This window comes from Cyprinus carpio, chromosome A16 (assembly GCF_018340385.1).
Source record: "Cyprinus carpio isolate SPL01 chromosome A16, ASM1834038v1, whole genome shotgun sequence".
NCBI lineage: Eukaryota > Metazoa > Chordata > Actinopteri > Cypriniformes > Cyprinidae > Cyprinus > Cyprinus carpio.
In genome coordinates this window covers 5,058,643-5,083,670 of record NC_056587.1, presented here as the reverse complement: position 1 = coordinate 5,083,670, position 25,028 = coordinate 5,058,643, and the positions used below count along the sequence as shown (strand labels likewise).

At 37.8% G+C, this 25,028-nt stretch overlaps 1 protein-coding gene across 7 annotated transcripts; it reads left to right on the top strand.

Annotated features, from left to right (window-relative positions):
* On the top strand, positions 1 to 25,028 carry LOC109075554 (histone-lysine N-methyltransferase ASH1L-like). 7 transcript variants are annotated; one of them, XM_042772170.1, is made up of 16 exons: positions 2 to 243; positions 4,584 to 5,231; positions 5,914 to 9,418; positions 13,924 to 14,611; positions 14,724 to 14,818; positions 15,533 to 15,606; positions 16,095 to 16,140; positions 16,551 to 16,653; positions 16,815 to 16,917; positions 17,048 to 17,115; positions 17,280 to 17,458; positions 19,620 to 19,742; positions 19,853 to 19,900; positions 22,708 to 22,822; positions 23,216 to 23,466; positions 23,865 to 25,028. In XM_042772170.1, the coding sequence occupies exons 2-13, from the start codon at positions 4,758 to 4,760 to the stop codon at positions 19,879 to 19,881; spliced, it is 5,487 nt and encodes a 1,828-aa protein (XP_042628104.1). In that variant the 5' UTR covers positions 2 to 243; positions 4,584 to 4,757; the 3' UTR covers positions 19,882 to 19,900; positions 22,708 to 22,822; positions 23,216 to 23,466; positions 23,865 to 25,028. The 7 variants fall into 7 exon arrangements, with proteins under 7 accessions (XP_042628108.1, XP_042628110.1, XP_042628109.1 ...); XM_042772171.1 differs by having other exon boundaries at positions 2 to 401; positions 5,917 to 9,418; XM_042772169.1 differs by having other exon boundaries at positions 2 to 401.

The following is a 25,028-nucleotide window of genomic DNA, read 5'->3' as shown; positions in this document are numbered from 1 at the left end:
CATTTTCTAACACACAACATGCGAACATCTCGTGTTATTGGTGGGTAAATTTAGCTCAAGTTGCAGGAATCAGCTCAGTAACCGAACATATGCAGCATGGTCATTGCTCTCCTCCGTCTCCCCTCATCGGTGAACTTGGGTTGTGGCTATTGGGTACACAATGTACCACCATGCTTTTGATGTAAAACAACTGCGCAAGAGACGAATAGAAACAGGGGGGCGAAGAGAAGAAAAGGGGGGGACGTGAGTATCGTGTGGTGTTGCACAATGTTCATCTTCATGGGTCCTTCGCTTCGCGCAGTGGACACGCAACATCCCTCCATTTATCGTTTCAGCTCGTTGCGCACACTTGTAAATTAGCTGCTCCTTTTCTTGCGATACGTCTTCTCTTTGCAGCTCGGGTAAGTCGTTTTTCATTTCGCGAAGCAATGTGGAAATGGTTGTTGTTTTCTCAAATCTCCTACGAGTTTTACAGCACATATTTCGGAGTGTACTACTCCCGTCGCTTAATAAAAATGTAATTTGAAACGGGACGTTCATCTGTTAGGCCCTCGCGCATGAATACGCTACGACACTTTTTATCGTAAACATACGCGCGTGCAGTATCGCTTTTACTATTTGAGCTTTTCAAATAATAACGCTATAATACAAGCGAACAACTCGAAATAAGCGATAATAGATTAGAAAGCTGGGTCGCGGTCTCCCTATCCTATTTTAGCCACTTTCCCGACAACTTTATATCGATTCTACCTTCGCGCAGGATCGTATTGATATTTCACTGGTTTCTTTTCACTAGAAAAAAACAAAAACGTTTCTTCAGATTCTATCTGTAGCGAGGGTAACTTATTACATCCTACTTATTATGTTACATCAATCAAGTCTTATTCACTTTGCATTGACATACATTTTAGCAAGCCAACTAAAACATTACTGTCATTGACTTCTACTTATTAGACCTTATCTCTGTCATATTTTCATAAAATGTTCTCATTTTCTGCTATTTTTGGAACACCTGGCTATATAGGTCACAGAGGAGCCTGTAGAATTGAAACACCTTTATCCCCATTTTGTGTTTTCACATTTAGCAGATGGATTTGCGGGCAAATCACGGGCGATTCTCAAGAGTTTGCCCAGAGAACCCTTAAGTCCTGTCAGGGAGAAAAGCTTTGGGTAGTGCTCAGTGATGTCATCTTGTTTTGCTACTCTAATGCGCTTCAGACTATTGTGTGCTACTTTCACATTGCACAGATTAACAATATTTGACTGAATCTGCTTGACAAGTGAAAGCTTAATAGGTATGCTTAACTGATAAAAGCTGGTGTTACCTGCCTGTTGTTGTCTCAATGTACATAAGAGGACAGAAGACCCCACTGGGTTGAACAGTATAAGATAACCGTTTGTAATGAGATATCATACACAAACTGAAACATAGTGAAACCTAATAACTTCCTGGAGACTCATTGCACTTGACGCTGAAGGGCTGGATTGAGAAAACGTTGGGTGAAGATCAATAAAACTGACACTGTGAAGAAAATTTGGAGAAAATGAAAGGGGAAGAAAGAAAGGAAAATGCAGAATGTTTCTAGATGACAAGAACAGTTATCTTCTGTTATGAGATTTTCGCTTGTGTTTGCAAAGATTTGTATCAGCAACACCAAAACAGATTTTTAAGGAAGAGCATATGGTTTTGATTTAGAGGGAAACAGTGACTTATTTAACCGCTAAGTGTGGTCTGCTTCGAAAATGCTTTAGAGATATAGTGTAAAAAAGAGAGCTTATTATATACTGAAAGGAAAAAATATGAACAAAAGTAGGCTAAGTGAAAAGGAAGGACATGAAAAAGGAAGAGAATGAAGGGATAGAAACCTGCGGATGGAGGGAACGTTGAAGCAGTACAAGAAAATGAATAATTATGGTAAATGTTGAAAAGTAGGCTTATGTCCCAGGGAGAGAAAGACCCTCAAACGTCCTTCTCACATTGCTCCTGAACTGTGCTACTAATAGCCACAGAGCTCCCTCTTCACACACACACATCATTGTACTTTGCTCTCTCTCCTCTCCTCGGGCCATTTTTCTTTTCAAGCATTCCACTGGGATTGTTTTCTTAGCACCAAATCCTAAAGTAGGAGCTGAGAAGATTGCGCTCAGCAAGTGAAACATTGCGGGATCTTGTCTTCTTTATGAGAATTAGCAAAGACTGAAACAACCTGCAATAGGTGTTACTTTTACTAGCTAGAAATGGTTGCTAAAGCACTTCACAAGATGATTCAGGACGGGAGATCAGGGTGGGAAGCTTTACCATACGGTTAGGCGAGATTGTATGAGTGAATAGAAAGTTATTGGAAGTGCTTTGACAGAGTCCAGGCAAAAACCCACAGATGGCTCAGGCTACCGATGCTGGGCTTTATTAGCGTGTTCCTCCCTGCAGCCTGGAGGTCAGCCGCCTGATTTCATGGGTCCCCTGTGCAAGTTAATGCACTGAGGTCATCACGCGAAATCTTCCATAGAATGACCTCACTCTGTGTGGGAAAGCACCTGCCTTTCAGACAACTCAAAACAGAGTTTCAGCCAGCTTTTCGCAGTTGCTGGGGATTTTTATGTGGGTATGTCCCGAGGGAACTGGTCTATGGGAGATTAAGATGTTTCGTGCTCTTCATGTACCGTATTTATGTAGGTTAAAAGATTTGTATTGTACGAGTTAACTTGAAAGTAGGCACTACCTGGCTAACCTACTTCTCTTCACAGTTACTGTAAAGCTTCCTTTAGAGTTCAAATAATTGTAATTGATTCTTTAGATTTAAGAACTATACTTTGTTAGATAAAGCTATCTGGATTTTTTAAAGATGAAGTCTTCATCTCTATTGCGTCATCACTCACCATGCTGCCCTTCTATTACACCAAATTTGGAAATATTCGGAACTGTTCTGGCAGGGCAACACATAGAGAAACCACAATCAAGCTGAAAATGTGCATGTCTTCGGGGAGCAGAGAGATCATTGCATTTCAACTCAGTTAAAATTAGCAACAAAACACTCCCCCCTACAACAAAAAAGAAAAAAATATTCAAAAATTTATAAAAATATTATATGATGCACCCCTCATTTTTATGAACTGCATGGTTTTAACAACTGAAGATTGTTACCATTTTAATCGCCTTAATATAATCTGTTGATGGACCACACAGCAGTGGTTCTCAACCTTTTTGACTCCAAGGCCTCCCATTGTCCACAACAATATTGGAAGGCCCTAGACTCCTAGTTCCTGTAAATGAAATGTCAGGATTCAAAAAGTTTTAGAATTTTTTTAGGTTTAAAGTTAAGGGATTTTTTTTTTTTTAATAAATTCTTTTTTTTTTTTTTTTTTTTTTTTTTTTTTTTATTAAGTTTCATCATGTATCCAAGATTATCAAGACTGTGGGAACCCTGATTCTTCATGTAAATTACAAAATATCTTCTTGTAATATTTTAGTTGTTTTAGCTGATTTTAATTCTTGTTTTGTCTTATTTTGAATTGTTTTAAGTCCTCCTTAGAAGTTTGCTGAAGCCCCCTAGAGGGCCCTGGCCCTCACCCGCCAACACTGTGTCAACTTATTTCGCAATTATGACGAACAGCGATAGAAAGATGAACTCCAAACACCAGTAACAAATATAAAACTTAGCACTGCCAATTGGCGTTGGACATTCTTAGTTCTCATTTCCGTTCTTTCAATCGCTTTACGTATACATTGACATTTCATGTCCATTATTGTGAAACCCGCGAGACACAACAATAACACAGCTCCGATCACAGCATCCTCCATCCTCCTGTTGTCAAAGTTGTTCTTATTTGTTTTCATTGTTGAACACCGCGCACAAATGACGTCGCTGTCGAGCCGGCTTACGTCACTTCCTAGTACACACTGTCAGTGCGAATGCAACCCTTTAAATGGTACTGGGAAATAGTTCGTGCAAAATCATCCCAGTACTTTAGTATTGTACATTTAGTTCTGGAACTAAAGCGGTGCGAAAGGCCCTCATAAAGGTGTTACAGCTTGTACTAAGTCATAGTTTAATGATAAATTTGCAAATATTTATTATAAATATAATTTACATGACACATTTTTACACTTTTTTTTTTTTTTAGTTCAGTAATCTTGCATTGTGACAACTGAATTTTATGTTTTAAAGATAGAGTATAACATGTCACACTGCAGGACGTCTACTTTCTATAAGTATTTCATGTCAGCAACTCAATAACAAATTCCATTAGCATCTGAATCGGCCTGTTCAGAGCCAGCTGCACATGCTTTGATAATCCATGCCTCTAAATTGAGCACTAAGTATTTGAACTGGTAGTCAGCAATAGCTCAGGTAACTGGACTGTTGAGTTTAAAGTTGCAGGCTTTTTAAACAAGATATGTGTTTTGACCTGGGTAAAAGTTGAAATATGTAGCATTTTCTGTTGTACTGCCTGCATATCTAATCTTTATACTATGTGGTGAGGTTTTCCTATGAAAATGTTTTAATGTTGTGTCATATTAGGTGATACACTGTGAGTAAACTGTGACTAATGTTCTTCTCTTTCTTGTTTTTACTTGTTTATAGCCCCTTCCATGGTACCAATACCTTATTACTCTCTCAAGTTAAGTGTGATGATAGAAGAGCATTAAATAAGACTGAAAAACATAACGTTTCCTCATCAGCTGAACATTAATTATTGACAAAACTTTGACCGTTAAAGTGCTTCTCCCATTTGCATCTACTACTCTGAAAGTTCAAATGGATAAGAAAAGGCAAAAGACAACAGAAGACAGGAAGAAGATGAGAAAACCCAAAGAGGCTGAACCAGAAGCGTCCTCAAAGAGTGTTACCAATGAAGTTAAGCAGCAGCAGCAGCAGACTAGTCTGGGGGAGTTAACAGATACAAAGTCTGACCAGTCAGATGGAAATTTAAGAATGAAAATAGGGGATGGAGCCAAACGGACAAAGAAGCCCCCAAAGAGCCTTGAGAACTTCATATGCAGGCCCACAATCAGAATCTCTCAGAGGCTTGCACATGGAGATGGACATAGTTCATGTGGAGGTGAAGTCTCCAGTCCTGATATAAGAGTGGCCAAACAGTCACATCGCGAGATTCAGAAAAAAGATAGGAACGATTGCATTTCTCCGAAAGCATCTACAAGGTTGAGTGTCCCACTTCCCACATCATCCAAAAAAGCTGACTCTAAACCAGTCATTACAGCCTCTAAAAAGGTAAGACTTTCTCCGTTCTTTTCTTTATTGCTTTAATTTTTCCCCCAGTTTATGCAAATTCTTGTTACTATTTCTGTCTGTATCTTTCCATTTTTAGCCACCATTGGTTTGACATTTTTTATCTATTTTTACATCCCTTCATTTTATCACGTTGTCTCTGTCTTTTTTGCTCACTCAGATCTTATGTTCTTTTTTTTACTGTCATTCTCTCTCTTTTTGTCTCCCTCTCCCATACACTGAAAAATATGTAGTTGGAAGTCCTTCATTTGCAATTCATTTTTGTTGATTCTTATGACCTGCAAACAGTTACTGGAAAGCCCAAAGCTAAATGTATTCCTCCCATTTGTTTTATTTTTGCTCATGTGCCATGTCCTTCGGTCTCATTCACCCAGATTCTTCTAAAATCCTCAGATCATAGTACCATGGAGCGGTTACACAAAAAGAGTATAAAAAAAAACATATTTACCATACTTAGTGATGTGTTATTATAAAATGTCAGTGAAATTAAGTCAAAGTCTGTCAGAATCATCATTTAATGAAGCCTGTCAAATTTACTCAAATTTATAGCTACTCCAGACTGGCTTTGATTTAATTTTACCGGCTATCCTTGAATGACCTGAATGACTGAATATCTTCAAACATTTCCTGATGAATTCTGGTCAGCACATGTACTCTCTTCCAGCAGGCTCCATCAAAACACATGAGGAAGACTGATTCAAAGTCATTATTAACATCAGATGGACCTTCGTATGCAGTTCAACCACAGACAGATAGCAAAGTACCACTTTCAGATAAGATAACCTCCTCTACATTGCTGAAGCAGACATATTCACCTCCAGCTGCCCCTTCTCCACCTTCCTCTTTACAACAGAACTCCAGTCCACAAGACAGCACCCAAGTTTTAAATGCTCAAAAAGAGAAGGGTGAAAATCTCCCAGCTGGAGAAGCAATGACCTCCTCCCTCAGTTCACATGGTTCAAATGATATGATGCTGAATGCTCAGACATCTCAGCAGTCTTCTTCCAGTATTGAAAATGACAGTGAAAGCACATCATTTCCAATATCATGTAGTGAGAATTTAGGAAAGCAAACTCCCTGCCCTTCAAAAAAGAGTAGAATCAAGGCAAGTAATGTTGACAAGGTTTTAAATGCAACAGAGAAAGAAGATAGAGATTCTGCATGTTCCAAAAACACGAGTAACACCATAATTAACAGTAGGAGTAAGGAAAATGGTTTATTGCATCAGCAGAGTCCCTCTATCAAGACACCATTGCTCCTTACTGCTTCAGATAAATCTGCTGAATCAGCAACTACTGAGAACAGCACTTGTATGCCAGAGTTACTGGAGAGCAGAGGAAGGAATAAGTATAATGAAAGTGAAGTCATAGATGACTCCAGAAAGGTGACTATGGAACCTACCCAAGCTGTTGCTGTCCAGCCAAAAGATGGCAGCAGGGTGGAGCAAATCATTGACAAGAATAAGAAAAGAGCTAGGCATAGTTCTAACCAAGATGAAGATGTGCAGTGTTTCTCTCAACCCTCTGGGTGTGCAGATTCTCAGCTTAACAATTCCGTTCCAAGTGATGAGCCACCTTCACATCTGAAACAAAACATCATGTCACAGAAGAAACAAAAAGCTGTTCAGATGACAAAGATGGAAAATTCAGGCGAGAAGATGGAACTGGTGAAGACCGCCAATGTTGGTTCCAATGCCTGTAAAAAGATACCACAAAAATCAAACCTTAAAAAAAATCCTTTCATTAAGTCATCAAAGGCGTTTTCATTGCAATCAAGACAAGCTGGACAACATCCTAAATCTAAACAATTACAAAATGTATCACCCAGATCAGAAACCTTTTCCTCTGAGCCCCCTCCTAAGAAAAGGGGTCGTCCAAAAATGACCAAGTTGGGAGAGACTCCTCACGAAAGTAAGTCCCAAAAGTCCTCTACTAAATTCCCCATACTTGAAGATGCAAATATCCCTGATCCAGAGAATGGCCTGAAACTCCCAAAGCCAACTCCCAAAACATTAGGTCATCCCAAATGTTCCTCCATTGTCCAGAAAAAGAGATCTAAATCACTAGACTCAGCATCTGGGAAGAAGGGTGCTGCAGGAAAACTCAAATCCTCTTTGTCTAAAGCTAGAGATGCTCAAATCAGCCGGAAACGAAATAGGTTGATAATGAAGACAATTATCACAAATATCAATAAGATGAGAGTGAAGAAGAAGGATAAAGTACTCACACAGTTTCTTTCAGGGCAAAGCCAAAGTTACAAATCTGACTTTGTGCAGAAAGACAATGAAGGTGATGCAGATTGTTCGGTTTCAGATGGAACACACACTTTATCCTCACTTGTTACCTCTTTTGGGGGAAAATTTGGCCCACAAATTAATATCAGCAAACGTGGGACTATCTACATAGGAAAAAGAAGAGGTCGTAAACCTAAAACTCAAAAAGAAACTACTGGCCAAGACTCTGAACACGTTCTGGGTCAAAAGTCTCAGCAAGTCTTGGCAGAATCTTCTGATCATTTGAACTCTAGGTCCACCTCTGATGAACGTAGCCATTCATTTGATGGCCAGTCTGCTTTGTGCAGCTCTCCTTTTAAACATCTTGTGTCCCCTTCACCCACTTCATCCCCTTCTTTTCGAAGAAAGGTTCATCTTGGCAACCGTGAATATAATCAACATTCTGCTCCAAAGGTAACCAGTTCCCAAAGGGTTAAAGCAGTGCATGAAGAGAAATCAAAACTTCCTTCCTCCTCGCAGTCTTCACCATGCTCTTCAGCCACATCCCAGTTGGGCTCTGCAAGGATTCAAGACCGCAGAACTACACACCTTGGACAATCAGTATTAATGGAGCAAGAAAGACTCAAATACAAGTGCCATAGAAAAGGTCATAACTGCTTTAGCCATGATAAGATTAGGAGACATAAACACAAATGTAAGAAAAAGTATCTTCAACTTAGAGCCAAAAGACAAGACCCAGCCTTTCTGGCAGAGATTGAGGAATTAGTGGTCAGGCTTAGTGAGATACGTATTGTGCATCATATCTCATCACGAGGGTGTGGGGATGAAGGAAATTCTGGAAGGAAGAGTGGGAAAGGAAAAGCTCATCCTCACGTTCTTCAGTGTCTACCACAAAACCTTCATCATCCAGCTATGTTTCAAATCAACTTCAGTGGTTACTACTCACCTCAGTCAGACTTTTCTCGTGACTCTTTGCATTATGTTGGAATGGCCGATTTTAAGAGGAATAATGGGTGTCCCTCACAACCAGATGAACATATTGTCACACATTGCCCAGTAGTGCACAAACTTGGCTTCCCACTGTCGGGAGGTGGTTGTTACCACTCGCCATACAAAATGCCACTTTCTACCACTTCATTTGGATTTGGACTTTATAGAGGATACCCTCCATCTGCAACTATATACCCTTCATCACCGTTTTTACCTTCTTATGTGCACCCCTACTCCAAAAATCCCATTTTAAGCCCATCAAAGTTCCATAAAAGGAAGCACAAGTTTCTGAGACGTGACCCTCTACTTTGTGGCGGGAAGCCACAGGGGACCTACGCTAATGTAACATCTCATTCCCCTGACTGGTTCAATAGAAATAGCTGGCAACGAGAAGACAATGGAGAGCAGGCTATAGATAAAAGGTTTGTGGATGATAGACTTAGAGAAAGAGACGGAAAAGAGGGTTTACTAGGACAAAGTAAGCTCAGGAAAGACCATTTCAGAAGGGGTCCGCCCTCAAATTCCCCCTGCTCTTCCTCAACACCCCCAAAACAAGCAGACAAACATAAAACTTCACCACTTTCATATATAGGACTTGCACATCTGAGACCGGTATCAAAAGTTAGGTGGGCAGAGCATCAGCAGCCATGGAGGTGGAGAGAGAGCACACAGGTAGAGCCGGGGAACAGGGTTTTAAACCAAGAAGCTGGTTCAGGGTATCAGGAGGATGATGATGAAGGTGATGAAGACCTGCCATCACCTCCCCTAGCAGACAGAGCCATCCACCATCACAGTTTCCTGAGGAACCCCAACCTTGCTAGTAGCGCATACAGTCGCATGGCATCTCAAAGGAATGTTGGTGAAGTTCAGTCTGCTTCAAGGAACTTAATGAGACCTGGAGGCTCATTGATGAAGGATTGCTCAGCTGGAGGCATAAGAACATCAGGTGAGATGGCATGAGATTATTTTTTGTTTGCATGTAACAAACAACTGTCACTGCTCAGGTGACATTCTACAGAACATGTTATTTTTAAGGGTACAATCTAAAAATAATTTTCAATGTTTGGCATTGAAAAATTCAGTTGTAACATTCAGTATCCTTTTGTTCCTATTAACTAGGTGAGAAAATGCTTGGAATGCTTGTAGAAATAATTATAGACTTTGAAGAGTGAAATGAGACTATTTTATTACAGGATTGAGAGTCTATGGTCTTATTGATCTCCCGCTGTTTTACTAGTTAGGTACCAAAATGGAGCTCGATTTTGCTCTGCATGTAATTGGCTACACAGATTTTCCTTGGCAGGGAATCTGTTTAGCAGTCCACTGAGAGGTATATGGTCTCTCTTGTGTGTAAATATTGTGATGCATTAGCTCTACACATTATGTGGTATTCTGGCATTGATGTTGCTATCATTATGCACTTGTTTTGTGTTATGTACTCTTAGGCCTGGTTTACACTAGTGCATTTTCGTTTTAAAACGCATAACATTTGCTACGGTTACGCCTATCGTTTACACTACTCCGGCGTTTTCGACCCTTGAAAACTGAGACTTTTGAAAAAGCTGCAGACCCCATTTTAGTTTGAAAACTCCAGGATTGCATTTCAGTGGAAACGGACCAAAACGGAGACTTTTGAAAACGATGGCGTGGTTGCCCATATTCGCTCTGCGTATCCTTGATGACCATGTAAACAATAACATCATGCGCATTGTTGTACCCATAGATGTATACGTAGAATCCACATTCGATCGCTCCAATCACAGTCGTCCACAATCTAAATAATAGGGAATCTACCTGTTCATATATATGGCTGTACATGCATGAATGGTCACGTGACATGTGTTTTAGGTTGTGTAGTGTAAACGGAGATCATTTCTGAAATGCAGCAGAAACGCCAGTGTAGACGAAGATAGTTTTCATTCTAAAACGCCGTTTTAAAACGATAGTTGTGAATGAAGTGATGTATTAGGGAACTGCAAAACCTGTGTATGTTTTTAGTGTCTCTATGTATGTTATCTCATACTATCATGTGACTGTGGCTCACAGTCCACAGTAGCACCGGAGGAAAATGATTTATTGCCAAGTTGAATAGAATTAGATTTTTTTTTTTTTACCACAGATATTTGTATTAGACACGAAACAAAGTGTGAATCAATGTCAAAGTCTTTTCTCTGCAAATACACACCTTTAGAATAAAAAGAAATGCATATTTGGCTAATTAGCAGTGCTGAAAGCATATGGTAAGAAATAAATACCAGCATGCGAAGAACTTCTCACAGCAGGAAGACTGGGACATTTGGTGTTGTGTAGTGCGTGGTGTCTGCTAGTGCATGCAGCGTTTACTGTTTATTATGTACCTGCCCATCAGGGGTGCTTTCTCTGAGGAAGAGCCAGACACACACAAAAATTGTAAGAGAAAGTAGCATTAATTTTTCTAAAGCAACACTCTCAAACAGCCTTCAGAGTGCAGCAATCTTTGAGCTCATCATGTTCACATCACTGAGGTGCAAAATACAGGCGAAATGTCCCATGAGGAAGCGATGCCTTCATGTCACTGTGAATGACTGATAACCTGCTTATCATTATCATCACTATGATTGGATAATTACTCTTGTCTAAGCGATAGTGCCTGCCTATCATGTTTGCATCCAGTCAGTGAATTGGACTCAATGAGTCAAACTAATGCATATCGATGTGCTAATTACAAAGTTAAAAGCTCATTTACTTGGACATCTCCACTTTCAGTCACATCTGAATCAAAGTTACTTGAAATAATGATCTGTGAGTAACAAGTATTTTGTTACTGGTTGCTTGTTGATAGTCCCTACCCGTCAAGGAAAAATGAATCTGGAACATGAATTTACATAGTACTAAAAACCAAACCCAGAGAGGGGTTTTTCTTCTCATTTCAGAAGTCTGTGCCACTGCTGCCTATTAATGCAAAAAAGCCCATTCTCAACAAATAAAAGATTTGTTTTTCCTAATTTCCTTAAAGAAATACCAGTTCTTTCAAGGAAGTAAAAGAATAGTGTTAACATTTCTGTTAACATAATCTTAGATTTTAGGTTTAGATAATGAATTGCCTTGTTAGAACCACTTTGCTTTTATTTAATTTCACTCACTAGTCTAGCACACAAAATCAACACTTTCTGGATATAAATGCCTGGATATAAACTAAGGTACTACAGGGATGTTCATAGTCTGTATCACTGAGCAGTAGTTCTTGCACTAGTTCTTTTGTCATGCTGACTCTGTATTTTCAGTGGGCATGGATTCAGATAGGGTATCAAAATTGCTTTTACATTTCAGTGAGGTATGAAAGTGCTTATTTATAAGTAAACACAAGCTTTATTTTTAATACTTGACATTTGAGTGTTTCTTTAAAAGGGAACTACCCAGATTTCTGCTATACATTTAACCATTGTGAATTATATGCTTATTTTGTCATGTTCCTGCCAAAGAATTTCCATTTAAGACTCTGCCATAGACCTTCTGTCAGCCTGTGGCCAAAACAGTCTGTTTGATTTGGAAAGGGGGAATAAGAAAAACCAAGCATTCAGCAGCGGTAAGGAAATGTGGTGATGCTAGTGGAAAGAACGAAATCTGAGCATGGAAATCTACAAGTGAAATGTGAAAAATGATTGACAGAAATAATAGGGGAAAGCAAGCAATGTTTTTGTAAGCGCAGGCAAATAAATGGCAATAACACGTTTTGTAATCGGAGCCAGATGTGCCCTAAAAATGCCACTCTTGTGTATTTACTCTGCCTCAAAATGTTATTAAAACTGATATATCAGACGTTAATGTGTCCTCACAATTCCATTCAGAGCTGATGGACATTTTTTGTTGTCTAGGTTTGGCTGTCATCCAGAAACCAGAAATAGCTCCTTTGTAGATGCTTGTGGAAACAACTACATAGGCCATTTTCTTTTCTTTTTCTATCTTTTTGTGACTTTCTTTCTCCTTTCCTTTTTGTCTCTCAGAGATTTTAGAGGGATAACATGAAAGTGATGTTAACCGTATTATGCAGCTTTTATTCTCACTGCCTGTGCTTATATATTGTCAAATGTGTTATTTATCGCTATAGTAAAGTCCGTTCAAGAGCGCACCCTTTCTACATCTCACGATCGCTGTGCTGGAGACCCAGGGTATGGCTCGCTGTGGAGTGCACTCCAGTAGGGCTCTGTGAAATTGATTTAGTGTTGTATCTAAACTAGCAGTACTGGTGGAGGAGAGTGGAATTTGCAGTAAAGGAGTGAAAACTGGCAGTATAATTCCCACGGTCAGGATTACAGTAGTTCTCAAAAACACCAACTCTTTCATGAGCAATATTGCTGTCTCGCAGGTTCTCCAAGTTTTAGTACTGGTTTAGTTAGAAAGATGCTTCATGATGATGACTTAGTTTTGCTCTTCTTCAGAAACAGGAAAGAAACTTTCCTTTTCATTCCATCACTGTAATTGTCATTTGTACCAACAGTAATTGCAATCATTGTGGTATAATTGTAATTACAGTTACTCTTTATGCTGTGTTTAGACGGTGTCCAAGGTTGTTCAAACGTTCTTGCTTGGTATTGCAATGGAAATATAATTTTGCATGGGGATGTGGGCAGAACCTGATGAAATCTGAACTTGATTGATCGCTCTGTGCTCTATATGCACCAAAACCCATGACATTAACAGAACCTTACAAACAAAGATGTTCATTTTATTCAAATAGTTTTTTTTTTTCATGTTTTATTTCTAATGTCTAATTACTTTAGTATTTTATTAATTTAATGTTTATAATATATAAATATATAAATTTCTGCACACACAGTGGAAGACTCGTGCATCTCTGTGAGTCCATATAATGCAAGCGTATGGACAATGTCTTTTGAAGTGAAACGATTGGTGTGTGTGTGTGTGTGTGTGTGTGTGTGTGTGTGTGTGTGTGTGTGTGTCATACATATGAAACTTGCATGAGAAGAGACGATTCGCTTCATAATGTGTTGACATTTACTTCTAGTGTGAACTCTTAAACGCATGTTTGACAGATGGCCAGACAGTTTTGAATAATAATCACTCTAATTCTACTCTAATTCTATGAGAATAGGAAAGTCCATACCACAGATGTAATGTTAATGAGCCAGAGGAATTAGATTGTTGTTGGAATCACTTTAATAGATGATGAACGATAAAAACATTGACAGCCAATCAAAATCCACCTAACTTTAAAGAGTGCAAACATTTAAAGTGAACAACTTAGCACTCAGAACTGGGATTGCATCATGGAAGTTACATTTAGCACAGCTTTTTGTTCATTTGTTTATTTCCTGATTTACATAAATCCTTTGGTGAAACTGGTTCTAATGTAGACCGTGTGTGCAAATTAAAGAAGCCATCAGTGGGTGCAGTTAATCCTTAGTGAATTTCCCCCATGTGATTGCTCACATCTTTACTTTTCTATTTCAGAGAGTTTCCAGCCTGGCGGTTCACTCTTCTCTGAGCACTATCCGCATGCCAGTCCCTCTCTTAATGAAGGACAAGAGAGAGGAGCAAAAGAGAAAAGACCCAACATCATCAGAACACACTTTCAGACCAACGATATCAGGCCTTTTTCCTCTTGTACTGCGACCAAAGTCAGCCTTTCTCATTTAAATAAAACTAAAAATACGACGCCAAACAAGAGTAAACTGAAACATGTCAAAAAGCCTCTCAAGAAAAAGAATCCCAAAGGTCAAGAGGTCACAGGAAGTGAGGTGAAGAGGAGAGGACGAGGTCGACCAAGGAAAAACCCTGCACCATGCTTTTCTCTACCTTTACCTGTCACACCTTTACATCATGAAACCACAGAGTGTCCTGCGAAACGTAAAAAAGGAGATGACTATACAGTACTCAATGCGACTGACTCCATGGCTCAGCATGAGAAAAGGAAAAGAAAGAAAAAAAGAGATGAAACAAAGAGCAATGACGGGCAGGTAGATGAAGGAAAAGACTCAGCTCTGAGCCAAGAGCTCTCACAATCGCACATCGACACATCCTCACCTTCCCAGGAGCTATCAGTGTCTGTAAACAGCCAATCAGAGAAGAGGTCTGAAGTGGCAACTGAAAAGAAATATGAGTGGGCGGGGCTTTACTCAGATGTGTATAAAAGCGAGAAGTGAGGGAGCTCTTTCATATTTATAAACAAGTATTAAGAATATTTGTTTAAATGCAGCCTTTATTTAGAGAGCTCTTAACAAATCCTCTGTCTGTTTGTTTAATCCGCACAGCCCCACGAGTATGTCCTCTCCAGTACACACAGACTGCCTTGACTATGATCCTGAAGAACATGAGCATGGTCTACTTCCTGCACCTATACACGTAGGTAAGTTTGTGTATGTGTGGTGTTTATTGGGGTCATTTGGAGGTCACTATAAAAGTTGAACTGAAAGTGGAAAAAGTGATCTCAGTCAGTCAATAATGAGCTGGAATTAAGTCCAAATGTGGTTTATATTGATTGAAAGAATCTAGAGCTCTTGGTTCAAGCACACAAGTGGCATTTGAAGTGGGAGGGGCCACTGAAAAGCTTGTTATGATGTCATCACATGGCAATGACTTTGCTAGTGAATAATGATGCGTAATAGCAAGTAAATAATAATCAATACTGAGCTGCCATTTCTAGATAACCTAACATTGTTACTTGAGCATCAAATTAAAAACAGAATGATTTCTGAAGGATCATGTGATAATGGCTGCTGAAAATTCGACTTTACCCTCACAGAAATGAATTACATTTTATATTTTATATTGTAATAATATTTCACAATATTATTATTTTTACTGTACTTTTGCTCAAATTAATGCAGACTTGGTGAGCATAAGAGACTTTTTTCAAAAACATTTTAAAAATCTTACCAACCCCGAACTTTTGAACTCCTCTGTAATTTGCAATCTTTCTATTCTCTAAGTTAAAGTGTGCAGATGTGTATGTCATAAGTTAATGTGAACTTAATTTTTATACCTCTCAGAATAGTTTAAAATAGAGGGAGCGATAAAGATAAGAATTTCAGTACATTCATAACCCATGTGTGTGTGACAGGAAAGTATCTGAGGCTGAAACGGATTGACTTTCAGTTGCCCTATGACATATATCGACTCTGTGCACAAGAAAAGGTATGTTTTTAATTATTCAAAAAACACATAAAACATGAATGGTCTGTCATTATTTGTTGGCCCTCATGTCATTCCATAAACCTGTGTCTTTGTTTTGCAATAGAAAAGGTGTAATTTTATCAAACTTCCCTTTTCCATAAATACACCTTACTTAGACAAAACCTACCTGACCCTACCTACCTGAGCTATGATGTGCGATAATTTTGTGGGAGGAACCTTAAGTTTAAATTATTTGCTGAAAATCCTTCAGTGTAGATCTTGAATTTCATTCACTATTGTGCACATTCAAAAATGGTGTGTCACAATTGGTAACAAGACATATGAGAAACGAGTGATCACTGGGTCATGAGTCATCGGTTGTTGGAGGGTTTGAATGACATTAGGATGACTAAATGATGACCACTGAATTTTTGAGTGAGCTCTTCCTTCAAATATTTCCATTTTATCACCATTGTACAATAATTATGACAATCTCTGTTCCAATACAGCGTTCTAAAAAGTCACGAAAGACCTCTCGCAAGATGACCCCATCCAGTGAGTAGACTTACCTGCTAATTTGTGTAAGAGTGTTTGTGTGTATTTGCATGTGTCTGTGTTTGTGTATGTAGGTATAAGAAAGGACTAAATCAACTAAACCATTTCAGTCACATACTCTAGTCAGTATGGAAGTCCATTTGTGCCACATAACAATAAAAAAATCATTCTATGGTAAATTATAATTTGCATAAAAAGTTGATATTATGACAAACTAAATCATAATTCTGAGATAAAAAGTTGAAATTAATAAGATTAAAAGTCATTATTATGACATCAAATTTGATTACTGGCACTGACTACTGTGTAATATTACATTTAAATTGGCTTTGTTCTCTGAAGTAAGTGTGTCGAAGCAATTAATATTGTGTAAACATATTCTTCTTTGTCTCTTGCTCTGTCTCTTTGAGATGGATCTGTTGATGTAATGTCTCGCACTCAGACCGAAGACGGTTCCTGTAAACATCAGAAGCTCAGTGTGACTCATGACTGCGTTTCTGACTGCCTTAATAGGTAAAGAAACACACACATACACAAGCACATTCACCATCTATTGCTGAATTTAAAGTGGAGATAAATTCACTTTAAATTCACTCAAAGTTTGGCCACTTGGTTTCAATTATTTAGTCCAAACTGATTTTATGCTATCCCATAATCTTTTTTTCTTATCTTAGGAATGACAGCGCTAGACCTAATACAGAAGAGGTTGGAAAAGAAATGAGTGAAACAGACATTGATAATAATCTTCCCAATCAACCTGACTCTCCCAAACAGCAGGTATGAAGCATATTTAAATACAGCTTCACTGCTAATTCCATTACAACATGCCTGAAAGTGACTGCATCATTGTGAATTAGTTTAAAACACATGGTCAGTTTGGTCACTTTGCGAATGACTTTATCTGCAGGAGAAAGGCAATGATGCTGAAAATATCCCCTCCCCTCTCCTGATGATGCCCTTGTCTTGTGAGGAGAGGCAAGAACACACTTAAACACCGACAATAGCATTTCTACCCCAATAGCATAGCTCACCCTCTTTATGTTTATGCTCTTCTCTTACTTGTACACTCATATTTCTCATTATCTTATACTCCTTACATTTGTACTTACATCTTTTATTTGCTCTTATTCCCCCTTTAGGAGCTTCGTTTTAGAACATTGCGTTTTTCTGGTGAGAAACTATGAGAAAATGAGAGACAGACAGGCATTGCTCCTGAGGGAGGAGGTGACAGAGCTAGAGGAAGAAAACAAAGAAGATAGAGGGAGCAGCCAGAAGGGGGATCAGAAAGAGGATCTTGAAGACACCATCACTAAGTCAGGTCCAGCAGTGTGTATAGCTGTAAAATGTGTGTGTGTGTGTGTGTGTGTGTGTGTGTGTGTGTGTGTGTGTGTGTGTGTGTGTGTGTGTGTGTGTGTGTGTGTGTGTGTGTGTGTGTGTGTGTGTGGTGTCACATTGTTCTTTGCTCTTTAAAGGGATAGATGACCTGAAAAAATTATTTTGTCAATATTTATCATCATTTTCAATCTACTTTGACTCTTTTTATTGTGCAGGCTGCTGTGCCTTTAAAGAGGTCATGAACTGGCTTTTTTAATTATTATTTAATACTATTGTCTGAGGTCCACTTATGACGTTTGCGTGGTTTTTACATTCAAAAATATCAAAATCAATAAGTAGTAGACTTTTATGGGTGTGCTGCATTGAAGACTTTGAAGTAAACACCTGCTGCTATGATTGGACAACAGTTTTGCATAGTAAACTAACTTTCAGTGTGTCTGTTTGACAAGCTACGTCTTTCATAGTCGGAGCCTTCTGTGACTTTTGTTAGACACGTACACATAATCAGGACCTATCAAGCGATCTCAAACAAAGCAGTAGTGTGGAGACACATTCCAGGATCTGCCGTTCACTGAGCTCAATAAAAGCTTTTATTTCAGTAACAAGGACGTTTTGAGAAACTAGCTGGATATTCTTTTAGTACAATGATCTCTTATAAATCAAAAGCTCAAGTAAAAGTTGATTTCTCAATTCATGACCCCTTTAAGACACTTCACATCTGCAACATGCACATGCTGCACTTTTACTCACAAACTTAATTTAATGTGTTGACTAACATAAGGCACATTTAAAGTAGATTAGAATTTGAACTGTAATGTGTTAGTTGAAATTAGTTATATATTCTTAAAATGTACTTAATTACAGCTTCATCATTACATATTTGTGATAACGAATACATTTTCGATTGCATGACATACAATAATACAAAATTAACTTAAGTATTTAATTACTTAATTATATTAATTATTTTTAGTTTAACATATTTATGTTAGTCTTATCTAAGTGGGCCAAAGAAGCACTCTAAAGTTAAATTTAACAAAATTAAATACATTTAAAACATAATACATTGAAATTAACACAATTAAGTGTCAGAAAACATTGCATTCAGTTTGCACTTAAGTATATTGCTGTAAAGTATATTATTTCTGTAATAAGTACTCTGAAGTATACTTCTTTTTCATTAGGGTTCCCTTTATCTTTCAGTAACAGGTTCTGTGTGAAACTTGCAGGTCAAATTGTGCTGGAATGTCCCAAACAAACTGTAAAGATCAGACTACAGAAAACATGTTAAAAGTATTTAGAAGAGAAAAATCTACTCAGATTTTACCTTAATATGGGCCAAATTTCTGAATACCAAATAGATAAAACTTGGCATCATGTCCATCATTCTAAGGTGTTTCCCTGCCTGTGGCCCTAGATGCTTGCCAGTATCTTTGGAAAATGAATGGATGGCCGTTATGTATTCGAGTTGCAGAAGTACAAATCAATTCATTTTAGCTTAGTTTTAATAAATGGTACTTTTTTTACTGTGGAGGAATTTTTAGCATTATAAACTCTTAAAAATATTCAGCAATTAATCCCTCATGAAATGACTCGTTTAATATGATTCATTTTAAGCTTTTGGCTGAAGTGTATTTGTTTGTCAGGAAGGCTTACCTTAACCTAACCGTATGCACTAGTGCTACCAAAGTACATTTACATTAAGTGGGACAGTCTGTTTATAGTGCTTTTTGTGACCTGAGGCGGTTTCTTGATGAAGAACATGGCATCAACTATTCCTCCTCCTCTCCTCTCCCTCCTTCACGCTCAGCGGGCTGTAGCTGTGGAGCAGCTCCCAAAACCACCTCAATTCTATTTCCACTCAGCATTAGTCAAAAGGGCAGAAGAGGACATGTGGTTAACGGCTAGCGTAGCTACTGTGTCCTGTTGAGCTCATGGAAAAAGTGTATTTAAGTGCATTCCGATTATTGCACTTAAAATAAAGATGACAGACTATGAGAGACTTCAGATTACAGTCCTTAACTAAATGTGCATTGAATAGTCTGTGAGTTGATGGCTGCAGATTTTTCAAATGTGTGTATCATGTACTTGTAATAAGACAATATTCGGTGTGTGTAAGAGGAAGTGTGTTCTGCACATTACAGACCAGCGCCTGACTCACTCGAGTCCACAAAACAGAGAGGGAGACGAGGAGGGGAGAAGTGTACAGAGCAGAAACCTCACGCAAACACTCCAGGAGATCTATGACGTCATTGTCAGTCACAAGGGTACGGCTGTTGATTTTATTAATAGAGACGTGTTGCAGAAGAGTGAGAGAAACAAGATCAGTGTGAAGACCAGCACAGCTGATCACTCTTTCTGTCATTTGTGTTTTTAGGGTCATCTGGACAAAACCTCCTCTGCTGAACCTGTGCTCCAGAAAGAGGTTTGTGCAGAAGTGTGTGTATTTTTTTTTTTTTTTTTTTTTTGTGTGTGCTTTTCCACTCACCAGTGTTGTTTGCTCAGCAGCTCTCCTGCTGTTCTCTTCACAGTCTTCAGATGACTGGGAGTTAAAACCTCTTCCCATCGACAGCTACAGTAGATTGCAGAATGTTCTTAAAGTGATGATGTGGTGATGATAATATTTAGGGTTGTCAATTGTCGGTGTTTTCTATAATTTAAATTGATTAATTAATGTTAATGTTGCAAAACATTTATTAATGTATTTAAAGAATGAAAACATTTTCTGTAAAATATTTTGGACAGTACTTTTTATTTGGAACTTTAAATTCTTAACTTATTACACAGAAGGAAGTTATCTGGTTCTGATTGGAGTCAATCATGATTTAGAATTTTAGAGTGGCACCTGTCATGGCCAGTTAAATTTAGGAGGCCATTCACCTGGACACGCCCCGTCTTTAAGGAATAGTTCACTAAAAAATGAAAATTAGTCAGTTGTCAGTTGGTGTCACCAAACACACACAGATGAACCATGAATTGCTCCTTGGTATTGCTAGTCGGAGACAGATGATACCAATCATTCAAAAGTTTGAGGTCAGTAAGGATTTTTAATGTTTTTGAAAAACGTCTCTTGTGCTCACCAAGGCTGCATTTATTTGATTGAATAAAAAAAAAGAAAGAAAAAGAAAACTCTAAGAATGCCCTAATGTATTGCAACGCATCAAATCAGTCAATACAACACAGTCAAGAATAATTTAAAGATGTTGCCAGCGTTACTAAACTGTGGAGTAGCTTTGATTCTTGCTGCTGATTTGAATGGCGATGCTTCCCGTTTTAAGTGTGAATTGATGGCCTTTCATTTTTAACCATAATGTGCACGCTGCTTTTCTGATGTTCATTGAAGTTTTTCTGTGTCTTTTTCTCGTCTCATTTGAAATGTGTCCATTTTGAATCATTGGTACCAAAAGCGAGACATTTGAAGAAAACATAAACAATCAGTTGTGGGACTATATTCTGTCATAAATCGCATAACATTCATTCCTGAACTTTTTGCCGTCCGTTACTGGAAATGAAATTAGTGGTGGATATGTCCTGAGCTCAACAAAGTGTACATATGCTTTTGATCCGTGAACTGGATGTCTGTGGAAATTTTGCCAGGACCGGTTCTAGAATTAAATCACTGAGGGTGCTCTCACATATACAGTATATATCACATATATGTTCTGTCCATTGCTTTGGTTATCACAGTCTCAATCACTGCTATTTCAAAAGTGAATCCAGCATAAATATGCGGATGTCATACCTAAAACTTTGCAGCATGTATGTATCAAAAAACAAAAGTTTCATACAAATTCTGAATGGATTATAGCCTGGAAAGTGCTCAAAGCAGGCTCCCTTTGTTATCAATAAAAAGCATTACTCATCTTAGTTCATCACGATCTCTCAAAGTTCCATTATAATCAATGAAGCTCTCTGAACTGCACAATGAATCTCATATTTACATCGCGTCTGCACTTAGATGATTATCTATGAGTCTCGAGCATGCAAAACTGCACTTACTAAAAGCTCTGGTTCTTTCAGCAGTAAGTAAATTCTGACAACCTAAAACGCTTTTCTGATTGGCCATTGTGTTCAAGAAATCAGCAGATATGTCTGTGATTGGCTATATATATATTTATATACTGTATATATATATATATATATATATATATATATATATATATATAGATATCCTATATATATAACAGTGTAAACGTGTGTGTGTCTGTGTGTTAAAACTTAATTTATTTTTATGATGGCAAAGCTGAATTTTCAGTAGCCATTACTCCTGCCCTCAGCAGTGTTGGGGGTATCGCATTACAAGTGACATGAGTTACTAATCAGATTACTTTTATCAAGTAACTAGTAAAGTAATGCAATAAATTTACAATGAAATAAGTTACTTTTTCAAATAAGTAACACAAGTTACTTTGTTTTCCCATTTATTCACTGACACATCTCCTGTGCTTGTGTTGAGAGAAACAGGTAGTGCGATGCAGAGGCTGAAACACTTCCTATTAATTGGTGTGAAAGGGCATTTACAGTTGCCAAAAATAGAACTTTTGGGTATTTTGTTATTAAGAAACAAATAATCAAGCCCAGCCCAGGTGACAAAAAGTAATGAAAGTAACAGAATGCATTACTTTCCAAAAAAAGTAACACAATTAGTTACTTTTGTATGGAGTAATACAATATTATTTTGCATTATTTTTAAAAGTAACTTCCCCCAACTCTCATCTTCAGTGTCACATGATCCTTCAGAAATTATTCTGATATTACGATTTGGTGTGCAAGAAACGTTTCTTATTATTATCAATGTTGAAGACAGTTGGTCCGTCTAATATTTTTGTGGAAACCATCATACTTTTTTTGTTTTTTTTTTTTAAATTCCTTGAATAATTTATTTGAAATAAAAATCTTTTGTAACATTATAAACATCTTTACTTTCACTTTTGATCAATTTAATGCTTCCTTGCTGCATAGAATTATAAAAAAAAATCTTTCTGACCCTACATTTTTAAATGGTAGAGTATGTATAATGTAGTGGTAGGGGATCTTCACAGAGCATTTTATTGGACAAAAATTTGCACAGTACAAGATGAGACAGTAACATTTTAGTAAGTACTCTAGAATATAAATGGCCTCAAAGCTACTTAAACTCACAAAACTCTTGGGTTTTTTTTTAGATTTCATGGATATTTTTCAGATTTGTTGGGGGAAAGACAATTAATTTGTATGTGTTTTCTCTTCCAGATCAGACTCGGCTCCTGTCGATCTCAGTACGCTGCAGAGGCAGCTCCTCTCAGGCCACTATGAGAGTCTGGACACCTTTCACTCAGACATGCTGAAGGTGTTCCACTGCGCCGAGGTCAGTTTCACAGAGGGTTCATGGACTCACACTGTTTGATGTTGTTCTGCACCTGCCTGGCTTTGACTGTTGAGCTGTCTAGGTCATACCTCAGATTGACCATCAAACAATATTCACAAAAGAATGGAATAGATTTTTTATTGCTGCACATCCAGAGTATTTCCCTGTAATGTTACCATAGAACAGCACCCTGAATTGATTACAGAGACGGTCCCTCTGGAGCAGCCTGAGGTTCAGTGTCTTGCTCGAGGGCACAATGGTAATGTCTCATGCCTCACTTCTTGAGAAGTTCAAATCTTTCAGAGCCCAATCATAATATCTGCCTCAGCAAAATAATTAGAAATGCACTGTTAATAATATTTTATGCTCTCATTATGTTTTGAATGCTATCAGAAATACTACGGTTGTGAGTCACCAGTGGGTCGTAATGTGAGGCAGCTGAGGGAGGTGTACCACAGTGCTCATCAGGAGGCCTTAACTCAGATCGGCAGTTTCCTGTGAGTGACAGAAAACCACATCAGCAACCTCTATCAGGGAAGTTGCTGTGACCAAACACAGAGGCATGATGGGCCTTCCAGAAGGCAGATAATGCTCTCCAATACCAAAGACCTGCTGTATGTTGCACTCACGGATGCACTGCACAGGTAAAAGTTTTGCCATGTATACACAACTGTGCAATGAAAAAGTTAATATGTTTAATAAAAAAATTAATTCAGTTGTAAACATCACTGCTAGGGATGCATAATGTACCACATTACTAACTGCCATGTTAATAGTGAATATTTAATTGTGTATGCTCATTTCCAATATTTTTACATTTAGATTACCTTTGTTGTAATTGCATGCCTGATTAATCTTGATCTTTAAAAACATTTATAATTTAATAACACTCATTTAATCTTTAGCAAATCTTAAAATGAATAATGATTCATCAAAGCGAATCAAAGCCTTTTATTTCGCTGCACTACAGGGGCTCTTTATTATTATTTGCTGGTAAGGTGCTCTCACTCTTACTATTTCTCCTGTTTTTTGTCCTCTGTAGGTTAAGACAGCACTCCTGGAAATGCCATTTGTGAGCATGGACACTGCTGATGCTTGACAACATATTTAGTTGAAAGCAACCCAGCCTTACTTTCTCTCAGGGAAAAGAAAGTCAAGCAAAGAAACAGGAGACATGATAAAAACAAATCAATATCTAAGACCCCAGATCATTTCATGTACCCGAACAACATGCATTTCTTTCATTTTGAGATGTTACACTGTAGACTGAACATAAACATGTTGAATGGGATGCAGGGAACCATGCGAACAGGACGTGGTGCTGTTTCGGGTTCAAGATGTTTTAAATCATTCAACACACTACATCAGCTTACCTACAAGAAAATGGACTTCACTATTCTTCAGAGGCTCTGCTGACTGAACAGTTTTGAATGGTGTGAACAGAATTGTGGTCTATAGCCTTTTTAATGTTGTTTTTATTTATTTTTTTAAAGTTATAATTGTAAAGTAAGCAATAATGCATGAAAGGTTCAATTACACCGCCTTAATGTAAGCAAATGTGTGTTTATAGCCATTTTAGAACAGTAATTTTAATTTTAAAGGGAATTTACTACCACTCTGTGCAGAGCTGTCTTGTGCTAGTCACGTTTTGTAATACATTGATTTGTAGCAGTAATATTTATAGCTTTGAGAAAGCTCAGAAATATTTTTTTTTACCGTTGTAGAGTATATTGTAAATAATGTATATTTAGCAAAGTTATGTTTTAATATGGTTCAAAAAACTCTATTTACTGTCTTAAATTGTTGTGGGAATTAATGTTTTCCTTTGATTCTTTAATAATATTTTTATAGTTTTTAAGGTTTCTCAATGCATGTGCAATTTGAAACAGGACATTCAGTGTCTTTAAAACATCAGATGTTGAAGTCATCTTTATGCATGGCATACTTTACATTGCTTAATAATGTATAATAGCTGTGTATGCATATGCAACAAATTATATGTCTGTGTTGAACTAAGAAATTAATTATTGGAAGTTCTTTAAGCAGATTAAAGCAGAACAAATGAATTAAACCAGCTACATTAGTTCACTACAAGTCGATACTTGGACCATTATGCTTTTTAGATTTAATAGGTTTTATTGTTTATAGATTATATTGCTTGAAGAAAATTGTAACCAATTCTAATAAACCCACAGGAAGAGCTGCA